General features: G+C 34.5%; 1 protein-coding gene across 1 annotated transcript in view; it reads right to left on the bottom strand.

Moving 5' to 3' along the window:
• Positions 1–15,346, bottom strand: part of Syt7 (Synaptotagmin 7) — a 155,699-nt gene that overhangs the window by 22,894 nt on the left and 117,459 nt on the right. The window contains exon 4 of the mRNA XM_089647871.1: positions 14,050–14,130. Coding sequence (XP_089503997.1) covers positions 14,050–14,130 — 81 coding nt within the window. The remainder of the gene's footprint in view (positions 1–14,049; positions 14,131–15,346) is intronic.

The raw sequence follows: 15,346 nt of genomic DNA on the forward strand, positions 1-15,346 counted from the left end.
TAAATGAAAATATCACCTGATGAAGTTATCAATAAGTAAAATTTTGCAAATTGTGATTAGGTGATTAATGTATGGTCTATACCTCTGCCATGCGTCACCCTAAGGGATTCGCTGCGTTTGATGACTTAGTAAGGGTGCCCGTGTTTATGGGTTCAGGTTTGTCCAGGTCTTGACGGCAGATGCATCTGCCCACCAAGACAGCAGAGGGTGGTCTTCATTCGGACTCTCTCGACCCATCACCTTGAATCGCAGTGGGTGGGATGGTATCATACGCAACACCTTTTTACTTCCCAGAACTTCATCCTTCTCTTCCTTTAAAAAAATCCTCCTCACAGCATCCCCAAAGATGACATAGGCCCTGATGGAAAATATTTTCAATTATCCTAGTAGCTCCAGACAGTAGGAACTCTTGGGTGTTCATTTTTTTGTGAAATAATAATAACAAGGTTTATTCCGATAGACCCTGTAAGAAGCTACTGGGTGGGTAATAAATTTCCCAAGCTCTGGAAGGGAGAAGGGTATTATTGTTTGAAAAACGCCTTGCGAACCGAACGTCCAAAACGTATGAATTATTTTCATTTGGATTACTGCGTCTATGTAGTACCCGAGGCTCTGTGTATTTTGAAACACCCTCTAGTGGGCTGGTCACATTTTGAATTTAATGCTCCAGAGATCCTCAAATCGTGGTGCGGTACGGAACATATTTTTGGAGGTACGCAAAAAATATATATACGTCCTGTTTCATCTTCGAACATTGGAGAGGATCAACCACTTTCCCAATGGCTGTATCAGGAAACAGATTGTTTAACGTCCTAAGCCGCACACGTCAGGAAACTAAATTTATTTTTAAACGATTTTAAACGCTCCAATGTCCCTGCATGCATGATTGTTATGACGAAATAATAATGTATGTATATTTACATTTATATTAACTCAATATAAAAACAAATCAGAGATGTGTTCGCCTGATGGTTCAGCATTTAAAGTGAAATAGTAATGATGGAAAACAATATTTATAGATTTAAGTATGATTAAAATAAAATAAATTACTCAAGCCGCGTATCGAGGGCAGTTTGTTCCACTATCAAGGAGTAGTCCCGGCAAGAATGAGCGTGCCGAGCGGCCTGGCCACAAGGAGTCAAAGTGCCCACGTCCTTTAGCCTTTAATTATAGAACAGTAAACACCTTTTCAAAATTATAGAACTCATCTTAAACTCATGTGTTAAGCATGTACTTTTATTTTTTTCTGTACCAAAATATAAACCACTGTAATCATTTGTAAAATGTATATTCAAAATGGACATAAATAAATAAAATAAAAATAATAAAACGCATCTTTTGAGGTCGTGTACGTCAGCCGCTGACCGTGAGGCTACACGATTATGCTACACAGTGACTTGCTGACTTCGCCTGAGTCGTCTTCAATTAATTAAGTCGTTTTGATAAATATCTTGTTTATAAAACGATTGGAAACAATACCTCACACACTTCAAGCCAACGTTTTAACTAAGTATACAACTACCTACTTTGTACAAATAACTAGATAAGCCCCGAAGAAGAGGGATTTTATAATACTGTACACATGCTCGCCCATCACTTGTTCGACCGACGATGTAGCACGGACGAGCTGGACCGATAGTTCGCAGACCGTAGCGACTCGCGCGGCAGACCGTCATCACCGTTTCGCTATAGCTCTTCATTCATTCCCCTGCATTTATCGTACGCGACCGACGTAAAAAAAGTCGGGGTGATTCAAAGTTTGTCACATTTGAATGTTAATACAATATAAATGTAAAAATCTTTTAACATTTATATTGATTCCACAAGTTTTTTTTTCAGCTGTAGCTGTACAGCAATACTATTGTAGTACAATAGTATTGCTGTAATTATTATTAATTACAATGGGTATAAAACTATCACATAAAAGTCAAATGCAGAAAGTACCAGCTTTCCTACTAACAGCGCACGAAAATACCTACTTATATTTACTACACAATAAAATTGACTCCTTATACAAAAAAATTTCAATTGCCACACCGTCTTGTTTAAGTTAAAGACGAAACTAGGTGCCAAATGTTATCAACTGTTTTTCGTCATGGATAAAGGGTTGAGAACCGCTGGCTCCCTCATGACACGAAACTAGGGATGAACTCTTTATAAAAATGATTTTTTTTTAAAAGCACGTTGGTGCTAAAATGGACAACGATATACTTTTTCTTTATTTTCGTATTAACTCCATCTTTGGAGATGCTTTTTCAGGAGAGGAAAATGTCAACATGGGTCTCGAAGAGACAGAATTCCCATATGACGCCTGAACCCCAAAGATGACACATATGATACTATTAAATTGGTTATACCTAGTAGTTCTGTGAACAGTAGACCTCGCGTCCAAAAATAATGTTTCTAATATTCTCTTTTTAATAAATCAAAACCAAATTTTACTTTGAAATCAAAAGATTTGTAGGCTGATTCTCAAATACCTACCTACTTAATTATACTTCTCACATAGTTTGTGTACCATTACAAAAAAATAAAATTAGGAGTTACACAATCTTTCACAAAGAAACGTCACCATCTCAATGACATTTATTTTAAAACTTTCTTTGGGCATGTAGGTGCCAAAAATATTTTAAAAAAAGGTGAATAAGAATGTACAAAAAAACTCGAAGATTTCACATTTATTAAAATAAGATAAAAAAAAAATAATAAAAAATAATTAAAAAAAAGTTTTTTCACCATTTTATTGAAACGGAAACGTAACGTACAAAAATTAAAGAGAGACGGGAATGTAAAACGGGACTTGGTTACTTTTATTTAATAAATAAATTTCCATGTTTTTACCACACCCTAATTCAAGCAGACGGCTACACTCCAAATAGCCGTACTTCCCCTGTGGGACCGGGTGGCGCTAAATGAATAGCGTAATGTTTTTATGTCAGCCTATTAATTATTACGACCCGAAAATAAAGTCAACTCTCTTCTTGTGTACCCTGTAGCATTAGCCTGATAAGATTGTAAGTAATGGGATGGAGCTAAATATTATTTATATGCATAAGAAGTTCGAACACAGGGTGTAAGTAAGTAATTTATTTAATTATTTCATTCGGATATGAAAACCGTACAAGGTTAATTATTTTAGAGATGCCAGATTTTGAAATTTTGTTTAATGTCAATGCTAAAATTTATCTTCACTAAATTAATAATAATACATTATTTTAAAGTGGAATTGATCTGAGGGGTGGTTCGGTGAAATCATAGAGGAAGGTAAGGATTTATTTTGCAAAAACTGTATATAAAAAAAAATATATTGCAAAAGCGATAAAGAAAGTTATTGTATAATTAGTTAGCACAATAAATATATGAGGTTACATGTGAGGTTAAGCACCATAATATAATTGATTTTTGTTTCTGATAGTTTATAATTTCCTAATATTTAAATAAGTACCTCAAATATCGTCTTTCATGTTTTTATGTATTAATCTATATATAATGTGCATTAAGTTTTTTTTATTTTTTTAACTGAATTGCTGATCTTTATTGACTGAAAATTTTACTTTTTTTTTAGACAATGTATAGATAGTCCCACGAAGCTGCCACATGGCTGCTTGTCTGCAGGTTCTATCTCAATATACAATTAAAATACAATATAAGTCAAAGTAATCACCGAATTCATGGCAAATGGTTTTAGTCCATGCTTCAAAAATATAATTACTTGTCATGGTGTTTTTCGGTGTCTATTGTCACGAACTGTTGTTTGAAATTTGGCATCTGGAAGTTTGAAAAATTTTTTCCTCTTCACAAATTGATTAACGTGACCCCTGATAAGAAAAAAAATCTGCTACGCATATTGCATAGACGAAACCTCACGATTGCAGGAAGGGGTCTACAATAAGTTGGTTTATGTTTATATTATACGGTTAGGCAATTCTTGACCATAATCTTTGATGTGAGAATAATTTGTCAGTTATACTTTCTTGGGTACAAAGCTCGTTATTTGTTACACGTTACAACAATGTGGGACAAAAAAGGACACAGTAGGTACACAAAGTAAAAGATTAATTAAAACGTAGTGCTTAAATTCGTTGCATGACACGTGGAAAATATCCACTTAACCTAATAAGTATTCCTAGGGGCATCAGCATTGGTAAGTTAGTTCTGCACATGGGAAGAATAAGAAGTCTGTTTTGTCGTTCCATTTTCGCCAGAATGTCTGGTATTGACAATAAATCGTTCAGAATCTTATAAGCCATCAGCAGTAATGCGACATCTCTCTAAGATTTCCCTCTAGAACTAAAGCTGTAGATACCCAGTATTACCCAAAGAGCCATTGGTGACCAAAGAACTCCTGGATGACCCAATGCTCCAAAATCCTACAAAGAAACGGCCTAGATGAAAGCGACACTCAGAACCGAAGAAGCTATAACCTGAGAACGAGAAGAGCCGACCCCAACAGCCTACCTAGGCAATGACTTGGGATAGTGCTAGGAAGAAGAAGAAGACCCAAAGAGCCATTGGTAAAAACCGAATTCTCTCATGTAAAGAAGGTATCGTAATAAAATATGGTTTGTTTTCTAGACCACTAGTATCCAACCTGGAAAATGCTACGCACTAAGCTTAAGTAAAGCAGCTTTATAACTGCGAGGTTGGTCAACTCCTTTGAATTGTGAATTACAAAATCCAACATCTCTGTGACTGATTCAGGTAAGTGGGTAATGGTGATCGGGTATCTCATCAAAATAACAGTTCAACACACCTACAAAAATTGATATAAAGTCATGAAAAGTGATAAAACAAAAACTGAAAAAACTTTTGATTAATTAGTTTTAATGACTCTACATCATTTTTTAAAGGTGTGTTTAGTTGTAATTTTGATGAAATTTCATGCAACCAAAAAAATTATAACTGAAACTTAAAAAAAAGAATGATAGAAAAAATTTAATGAAAACGTATTTTAATAAATGAAAAATGTTACATTGTTTGAATATACATTATACATACTATATTTTTTTACATAAGCCGACCAGTTTCGGAACAACCGTTCCTTTCTTAGGGCAGAAAATACTAATGCAACATTACAAACCAATGGGTGAACATTATATATTACAAAGCGTTGAAGTGGGGGTGGAGGTTTGACTAGGGATTAGTGCAGAGTGGGGGGTGGAGATAAAATGGACGTGGAAAGTGAAAATGTCTAAGATGGGACTGTAAGACCATATTTTTTTATTAACTAGGTATATATTTTTTAGTACATATTTTGTAATTAATTTAATCCAAAACTTGAACCCTGAAAACCATTGAACTCAGAGACAAAGATTTATAAAAAAACACACCCTCTTATTTAACTCGTATAATATAGATATTATTATTATAACTTATTTATTTTACCTCCAGTACCTAGTTTCATTTATTTTCGAGAGCTCTAATCGTAATTCAAGAGTGCGAAATAAAGTGGACATTGTTATTTCGAATAATATCTCTACCACCACTGAATAGATACTAACTAGAATTGTGACCTGTACAGAAACAGAAAAATACACAGAAACATTTAAATATAACGGTCTAGACTGGGAATCGAACCCAGGATCTCTGACTTACCGGGATAGCGTCTTTATGCACTAGAGTCTAGTCATTAATAATTGGTCTAGTGACTAAACCAATGATCGACAAATATCACGTATAATAATTGGGTCCCAATGTTCGAGTTGATAAAAACATTGCTCGAGAAGACATAGATCCAATTTTATTACATTAATTCCACAGAGGAGGCTCTGATGTAAATACTTTCCTTCAGGGCCTATTTCATCTTTGATGATGCTGTGTGGAGGGTAGTTATTCTAGTTAGTTAGTTTACTTTAGTTCTGGGAAGGAAAAAGGTATGACGGGTGGGTAGAAATCTGGGGGTCAGTGTGTCCAGAAGGGACGGATGTTTGAATCTATCCCTCCCACTGCGGTGCAAGGCGATGGGTCGAGAGAGTCCTGCTGGTGAGGTAAAAAGATCTCTAAATTTATAAATCCGGTCCGTGACACTGTTGATGGGCGGATGGATATTGTGGCTGAAAGCGATTTTTATTTTTTTTTTGAAAATCCGTTTTTTTTGTATGAAAATTATCAGGAAATTTACATACATAAATAAATTGTAATATTATCACTCTAGTACACCCAAAGGTCACGAGCTGCCACTGCCGGGTACCCCTGCTAAGTCAACAAATGCAGCGAGCCACTTAGGGTGGCCTATGGCAGAGGCGTTCGTTATCCAATGAATGGTTCACGGGGCGGCGGTACCCATACCGCCTCCCAAATTAACTCTAATTGAGACCGTTTTCTTTTTTATTTTCTTTGTCTTGTTCTGTTTCATGTTTCGTTTAGATTTGTTAGAATAATCTCATTCAATGATATATTACATTGATCGGTATAACCTTAATTTTTTGATCATTTTTACAAGGCAAGAGCACACCGCACTTCTACTAGTTTATGTCTTCAGTGGTAGGTAGTTCTACCCAAGAAATAAATCATAGTATTACAACTTCTAAAAGTCTCCACCTTTCTAGCCGTCGTGAGATTGGACCGGATCGATAGAAAAAGCAGTAAATTGAGGTAATATACAACACAACGGCGGTAAAATAACTGCCACCTGGCAATAATGGCTTATTTTTATAGTAAAGGTTATTCGGCCTCTAAGTCCGTGGGGATCTGAGACTTGCCAACAGGTTAAATACTTTTCAAAATAAGGTTGATTTAAAATGGACGTAAAAAGCAATTTTCGCCCATTTTTTTTACTTTCTATTCCTTTACTTTTACGTTTCATTTATAAGTTTCCATCAATACCAGATTACTAGAAATCGGGATACGCCGGGGCTCTGCGCTAGAACAGAGCTCCGGCAAGGCTAAGGTCCTGGATTCAATTCTTAGATGTCACAGTATCTTTTTCAGATTTTTCTGTTTCAGATTTTCGTTAATATTGTCTTAAATGATTCAATTTATTATTTGTGATAAAATTTAGCGTAAGTGAAGAACGGAGAGGTGTAAAGAGAATGTATGATGTGGAAGAGAATGACAGAAGAAGTCTTGGACAAGTGAAACAAATACATTACTTCCACCACAAAAATGAAACCTCAAAATTTTACTCTAAATCATTCATAACCCCGGGCAACGCCCGGTACACGTAAGCTAGTAGTGAAAAAACCGGATTACCTTAGATGGTAAAATGGCGATTTTAAATGTAAGAAATTCGTATAAGCATCTACTTTTTTCTCTACATCAATAAATATTATAATGTCTTTTTAATTATAAACGCAGTCAAACATACAAATTTCGATAATAAATTATTATAAGCAATTATTAGTCGCCTGTAATATCAATACAAATTGAAAATATCTCCCGAATAAAAATTAATGCCGAAGACGGGAATTGAACCCGCGCCTTCTGATTTTCGGTCAGATGCTCTGGACGACTGACTCACGTCGGCTTATTTCCAATCCGCCAAATAATGCAACATGTACTAGTACTTCAATCAACAATTACTACTTATTATATTTTTTCCATCTGTAAACAACCAACTTTTTATTTTTGTAGGAAATGCTTTGTTAGTGCTAAATTTCCCACTAGATGGCGTCGAGACATATTATACATAGACATATTACTACATTTGTTGGTGAAATATTTTGACTTGTCAAATATATTACTATATTTTAATGATAAACTAATGTTTATAAGACAAGGTTTTTATGATGGCACAGATTGGAAAAATTATTATAAGCAATAGACGTCTGTAAGTGTATTTTTGTATTGATATTGTGCCTCCGTCTTGCTTAACTCAGGAACACGGATTTTCTTTAAATGTATGTGTCATTTAAAAAATGATATCTGATTAGAATTGATTGTGTGTAATTTTCATAGAAGCGGTAACGTACTCACCGTGTACATCATATTATATTTTGAACAGAAAATTATTTTAATTGTCATTTTCGAATTTGCACTTATGTATATTATCCCGCGATACTTTTTACCGGGTCTGCGCTAGTGTTCCATGATGCTGATAGTAGATGATATACCGGATTTACTGATCATCTGCAAAGGTTACGGCTTACGGCTACACAATCTAAAATAGCTCAAGATAAAGCATAGCAAGATAAGACATAGCAGTCCTCTGCCTTCAGCGTAGGTTCTGTGTTTGTAATACTTAATGGAAATCCCCCTAGTTTGGAGATGGTCACAGTACTTAAGTACACAGAACTGTGGAGGTTAGAATAAATCCTTCGGCTGGTCGTAGATAATTAATATTAAATTTGTTGGATCATGCTGTGAGGACTTTCTTAAAAAAACATTTCGTATACCTCTTTTTATAAAGCAGTGATCTTAAATTTGGGAAGCTGTTAGGTACACCGCTACCTCGGAAACCATTCATCAGTGACTGCCAAAGTCATTTGAAGTGGTTCGCTACGTTTGGTCGCTTAGTAGGGGTGCAGGGGTTCCTGAGGTGAGGTTTTAATTGGTTTAAGTAGGGGATCCGCCTGCCCAAAAGCTGTGTGGCGAGCCGGATCGGGAGAGACCGATTAGGGGAGATCCTTTGACCTCTCGAGCCGGGCTTTCTTGACCCATTGTCTTGCACCACTGTGAGAGATGGGTCCATCACTCCTGGACATACTGATCCCAATATTTTACCCAACCTAAAGTAACTCCAGCACCTAGGGAGGAAGGTTTAATCCTCAGTCAAACCTATTAATAATAAAATAAGATGTCTTTTAGTAAATATTTTAGATTATTTATGCAGGTAGGTATTCATGTGAAAAAAACATTGTAACAAACCACGCAAATTCAACTATAATAAAGTAATTCATTTGGACAAATTGCGTTTTTATTAGAGCGCCACTGTTCGTAAAACCTCTACCAAAGGTCGCTTCGTCAACTGTCATTGAAGGAAACTTACTAAATTTCCCAGTGGCGTCGCATGTTAAATAACACGACGGGGGTTATAACATTTTATACTGTAGTGTATAATCTCGCTTATCAAGCACTCTCCCCACTTAAGCCGGGAGATGTTGTCCCTATATTAGTATACATTTATTTTGCTTTCAGTTGTAAGGTGGCGTAACACTTTAGCAGTGGGAACTTAAAAATAATCTTCTCGTAAAATTTAATATTCGAATAACACGCTGAAGATAATTTAGCGTTACTTAGATTATATTGCACGATAATTTCATAATATTAACGCTTTATGGCTAGTTTTTGTAGCAGTTTTGTTTTATGGACATTTCAAGAATAAGTAAGAATAAGTACCTTCCTTCGTATGTAGTTTATATGTTTTGTTTTATATTTTAATATCGCAGGAATAAATTTTTATAATATGTTATGTAAAATAATGAAAATAGACAACAAATTGTAAAAATAAATAATCAAGAAAGTGACAAAGTAGGCAACAGGTATGGAGTACCCCAAGGCAGCGTCTTGGGTCCCATACTGTTTCTCATCTACATTAACAGTCTAACTGAGATAAGCCTAGGGAACATAGAGTACAAAGTAATCAGTTATGCAGATGACACTGTAATTTTATTCAAAGCCCAATCATGGGAAAACGTCTTCAAACACACGGAAACAGGGATGACTGAAGTAAATAGATGGCTAATAAATAATCTACTGACACTAAATATTTCTAAAACTAAATACTTAACTTTCAGTAAAACATTAGCTGGTCAGCCAGATAGTCGCCCACAACTTCATCTTCACCCCTGCACAGTTACCTCATTAACTAACTCACGCTGTGTTTGTGACAAAATTGATTATGCGCAAAATATTAAATATCTCGGTTTAACTGTTGACAATAACTTAAAATGGGATCTCCAAATCAACCTAATTACAAAAAAAAATACGGAAACTCTCTTACATCTTCAAAACAATTCGAAACATTATGTCACTACCTCAGCTAAAAAATATATATTTTGCACTCTGTCAAAGTATTCTTATGTATGGTATTTCAGTATGGGGAGCAGCAGCAGAGACTCATCTCAAATCACTTAAAATCAATCATAAAACAATAATCAGAATTATGTTTAGAAAGCCTTATCAACATCCGACAGAACAGCTAATGATCAACAATAACCTATTAGACATAAATAAACTATTCATAAAGAAGATCATCTACAAAAACTGCATAAAAATATCACCACACTTCATAACTCACTCGCAAAACACAAGAGCAAACACACACAATCAATTACAAGTACCATATATCAAATCAAATTTTGCAAAAAAACATGAATCTTACTTGGCACCACATATATTCAATAAGTTTGTAGCCCAAACAAAGACCTACGTCGCATCTAATAATTTGAATTGGGTATTCAAAAGATTTTTAAACTGGTTGAATGTCAAAGAAAGAAGAGAGATAAGTAATATTCTTAATATCTAAAATTATATATTTTCTTTTTTCTACTCTGTTTTTAAATTCTGATTTTCCTCTTATTTTATTATTATTATTTTTACTATAATATATATATTTCCTTTTTTTTTACCACTTATTTGTTTTTATGTAATTATAAATTGTTAGTTACCAGCCTCAGAACAGACTTTGTCTAGTGAGGAGGGTAAGGAGAAAAATCATGTATGTACATAACTAATAATAAATAAACGCCCGGGTTGCCGGCACTGAAATTGAAAAAAATTGAAATTGAAAAAAATGATGTTGTATTCTTTTGTTTCTCTTGATCAACGAGTAATTGGACTGCTCTAATTACACCTGCACAAGGTCCCCGGCCCGAGGGGTCCCCTGAACTCATGTCCAGGGTCGCCAAGGTGGGGATTCAAGGGGTACAGATCATAGGGTCCTGTCCGGGATGCCTTACATCATATTTAAAGCACCCTAAAGATGATTTGGTCAAGAACACGGTGCCATACTCGGACGTATAAGACGGACGGCTAGGTGCTAAATTGATACATATTGAGGACACAGGACTATTATGCTTTTTTGATAAGCGGAAAATGTTGCTTTCGCAATGATGAAGGACTTGCTGCCATTGGATTAAACTTCCGACGTCTGGGTGGAAATCCGACGCATTCGTCCATGCTACTAGCCGATTAAGCTAAAATGTTTTTTAAGGTTTCCGTTTTAAACAATATTAAAAGATTTCCATTCAAGAAAATATTGCTTGGATACTGATTTTCTGGAAAACATCGCAATTTTGTATCGTCTTTTACGCCCTTTTGCAACTTTTATTCATGTCTCCGTATTATAAACATTTAAATTTTTTCCTTTTATATTTTGTTATTACTGAAAGTACAGTTTTTTATAGTATTAAGGGCGAAGCACTGCGAAGTAATGTAAAATCATATATTTTTGGTTTGGAAATTGGATCGCTTATAACTAATGTCGTTAACCTCTTAGCGATTATGGCCGTACTATTACGGCCAGAACAAAATACTACCCAAGGAGTATGGCCGTACTATTACGGTCAGAACAACATACTACCCAGGGAGTATGGCCCTACTATAACGTCCTTGATTATTATGATTGAATACAAAATAATATTATTTAAACTGAACTATAACAACGATGTTCACCAATATAATACACGACAACACAACAAACTACATATATCAAAAATACACTCAACAAAGTTCGGACTGAAATCATTAGAATATATTGCCTACACTAACTATAACAAATTGCCTGAAGAATTAAGACAGGGATATGCCTCTAACAAATCTCGAAAAGATATATTGAAATCCTATTTTTTCAAATGTTATTTGGAAAACGAGTCATAAGTAGGTAGAAACTCTGTTCTGATAGCCGTCCTAATTATCTCCAAATACCAAACTTTGTACATCCAGAGATGATGGACTTTTTTAATCATCTCATGTATTTTGAATGTAAAACATCTTGTATTAGGTCTGTTTATTTTTGAGCCCGTACTTTTTAATGTATTTTCCTGATTTTGTTTTTATGCATTTCTATAGTCCATCATTGAGGATACTTTTTCAACTTTTTGACACCAACAGTACATAAATCAAATGAGTGATTATAATAATTCATAAAGTCTTATAAGACAATTTTTTTTGTGACATATCTGTGAAGTGATTCTTCATATGTTGTGTCTGTATGTTGCTTCTGTGAAATGTTTTCTTCATACATTGTGTCTGCACATTGGGTTGGGTTGGGTCTAATTTTTCTGAATAAAACTCTTTTTTATTATTTTTTTACTCTTCTATTTCAAAACTACCAATTGGCGATCCCTTAATGAGTTTAATAACTCATGGGAATACAACATCGTTTGTTGTATGTTTAAAAAAAAAAAAAAATATTTTAATCTTTTTACATTGCTAAATTTTGAGAAAATTATGGCTTTCCGTTTAATTTTTTTTATTCGTGTACTTGAAAAATTGGACAAAGTTTTGTTCGAAAAAGCTCTCTCTTCGTGAGGTTAAATGTATAACTAAATAAACTTAGGTCTCTGAATATTAAAATGCTCATAAAAAAGCAAAATCGTTCAACTCAGTTCACAAAATTACACCCTCGGCCACATTCGACCATATTTTAATTTCGGAAATTCTATTAAGGTTCCAAAAAAAATTTATAGGGGACGGAAGTGTACCGTCATAAATTTTGATTTTCAGTCGGTCAGTGGCGCAGGCTTCTTTCACTTCCGCGAACGAAATGTGAAAATATACCTACCCTGTAATATGAACACGCGAATTCCGTATTTTATATTTTTAAACCTTTGGATTTTATGAAAATGATTGGGACATTGGGAGTGATATATTATTCAGTTGATACGAGTTGAACATTACTTGATTGTAAATCAACACTTATCAAGGATTTTGAAAATATTCTGTGCTTTTGGGATTGATGTTGTTGATGATTGATATTTTTTAAAGTGACAGCAGTGTTTTTATTAAGTACCTAAAACCGTTATGTTATGTATCGCATATATTTCGCATGTTAACGAAAATAATGTGAGTGAATGCATGAAGAAAACTTACTGATAAACAATATTGCCAATTTATTAAGAATCTCTTCAAATTATTCGTAATCCGGTTTAAAACGGGATTGCAGGCCATGAACGAATGAATTGATAGGTATCTTGGATCAGAACTCCTGATAAACTTTTAGTAATATGCCAATGTTTTGTCATGATGTCGGAATACGTTTTCATAAAAATTCCAACATTTTTGCATTTCGTCGTTATTTATTATTAAAATAATTGCAGGTGTATGAACATGTTTTCCGGAATTATTACGAATTTACTAAAAGTTTATCAAAAGCCGGCCTGCAGTTCTTATTTTAACCGGATTACCAATAATTTTAAAAGATATTTAATAAATCAGTAATACTCATTTTTCTCCGTGCGGGGGTTTATGGTAGTTAACATTGTACTTGTACTCGAGCATTGAACCTGATGGAAAAGGATCTTAATAATAATCTTATAAGAATGTTTGACAGCCGCCGTGGTCGAGGGCTGAGGTTCTCGACTATGAAACTGGAGGTCGTGCTGGTAAGGAGGAAAAACATCTCCGCATGCGAACCGACTTACACAAAAACGAGTCGGAGAAATAATCCGGATGTAACGCTCGTATCCTTACATGCCCCGGTGCACAGGGGATCAATGCTCTTAGCTTCTTTCAGTAGGCTTGAAATACATGTAAAACAGACTCAGCATACCTACATTGCGTCTAATGGCAATCGGTCTCTTAACAACAGTTTGTATATCAGATGGACCGCCCTCGTTTGCATAGAATCAAGGAGGTTTATCTGGTGTAATGAAGTTCCAGCCTAAAGGTGGCTCCCAAATTCAATTGTTGGATATACCTGAGATTTGTAAAGGGTTAGCAGCTGGTCTCAGATGTCCAATAATACAAGAGTCCCAGTTTCTTGGAAGCCAGATTTACTCAGTCTAGGTATATACTTGAGCCGGTAATGCACGCATTTTATTTTCTTGTTAATCATACGTTAATAATGTTATTTTTACATGTGACAGCTTTATTGCCGTTAAGAAGTCATTACCAAACAACAAAAAACATTGTGTGTATTTAAAAAATATAAGAATTCATTGAACTTACTTGGCAGAGGGGGAGAAATACTTCTCCGATAGAGTCGTCCCGGGAAAAGCGGTCGTAATCGAACACGTGGAGGTGAAGCACCTGCGAAACAAAGTTAAATATTCATTATTCCATCCTTTATGTAATCACATAAGCACAACCTTGTTACTTGTATTAGTAGACCGCCCTCCGCAATGTATTCCTACATTAATGACAGCAATGTTTATGTTCATAAGGTGGATAAGCAGAAAAAAATGAGGCAGTATTTTTTAGATGGAAAAAAAGAAAATGTAAATATTTTTGTCTGAAAACCAGTGATACTTAGAATAAATGGGTAGTATTTTGATATGTCGGTAAACTCAACTGCTGGAAAATTCAACTTGTTTCAGATGTATTTTTTTTATTTATACTGTTTTTTGCAGATGTTCTCTCTCACGTGAGAACAATCTAGTTATAGAACAAAGTTAATATACAAATAGTTAAGTACATTAAATTATAAAAAATCTACTTGGAAAAAGACTGCATAATATCTACAGATGAATACCAAAATTATGTAAAATAAATATTACAAGGAGAGGTAAGAGACCTAAGAGACACAGAGACACAAGAGATATAAGAGATACAAGAGATACAAGAGATACAAGAGATAAAAGAGATACAAGAGACACAAGGGGCACAAGAGGTACAAAAGTCGCAAGCGACGCAAGAGACGCAAGAGACACAAGAGACATAAGAGACACAAGAGACACAAGAGACACAAGACACACAAAGGGAGATACAAGTTATACATATAATTAGTTCAACAATCGATACGTATATTTTAACAAGAGCAGGAAATTTTTCAAAATAGGTATAAATTATCGTAGACAATGTCTATTTCTGCACACTACATCTTATTAGGCGATATTATTTAGAAAATTTATGAAACAGTGAAGAAAGATGGACCGTGGAATTAAACTATGGCGTCTTAAACAGTATAAAAAATCACAACTGATTTATCGAAAATTCAGGCTATACCGTGATTTTATTAATTTATATAATAATTTTGCAGTAAAACAACACCTGCGCACCTCACGTGAGCTTGTATAAAATTAAAATTCAAGTCAGTAGGTACTTACCTATGTAAAATCTATTTTCGATAGTGGAAAAAAGTTTTAAAAACTTTTATTATATCATTACTTGACTATGATGCATGGGTATAAGGTATAAGGACAATCTTATATTTTCAGCTCCAGAAATCTTTATGAAATTGTAATTTAAATATGTAAATAATTTTTTTCAATTTGATAAATGTAGGTACCGAAGAGAACTTTTCTTC

The sequence above is a fragment of the Hesperophylax consimilis genome, chromosome 27 (genome assembly GCF_061612785.1).
Source record: "Hesperophylax consimilis isolate HC1 chromosome 27, BYU_Hcon_1.0, whole genome shotgun sequence".
Lineage (NCBI taxonomy): Eukaryota > Metazoa > Arthropoda > Insecta > Trichoptera > Limnephilidae > Hesperophylax > Hesperophylax consimilis.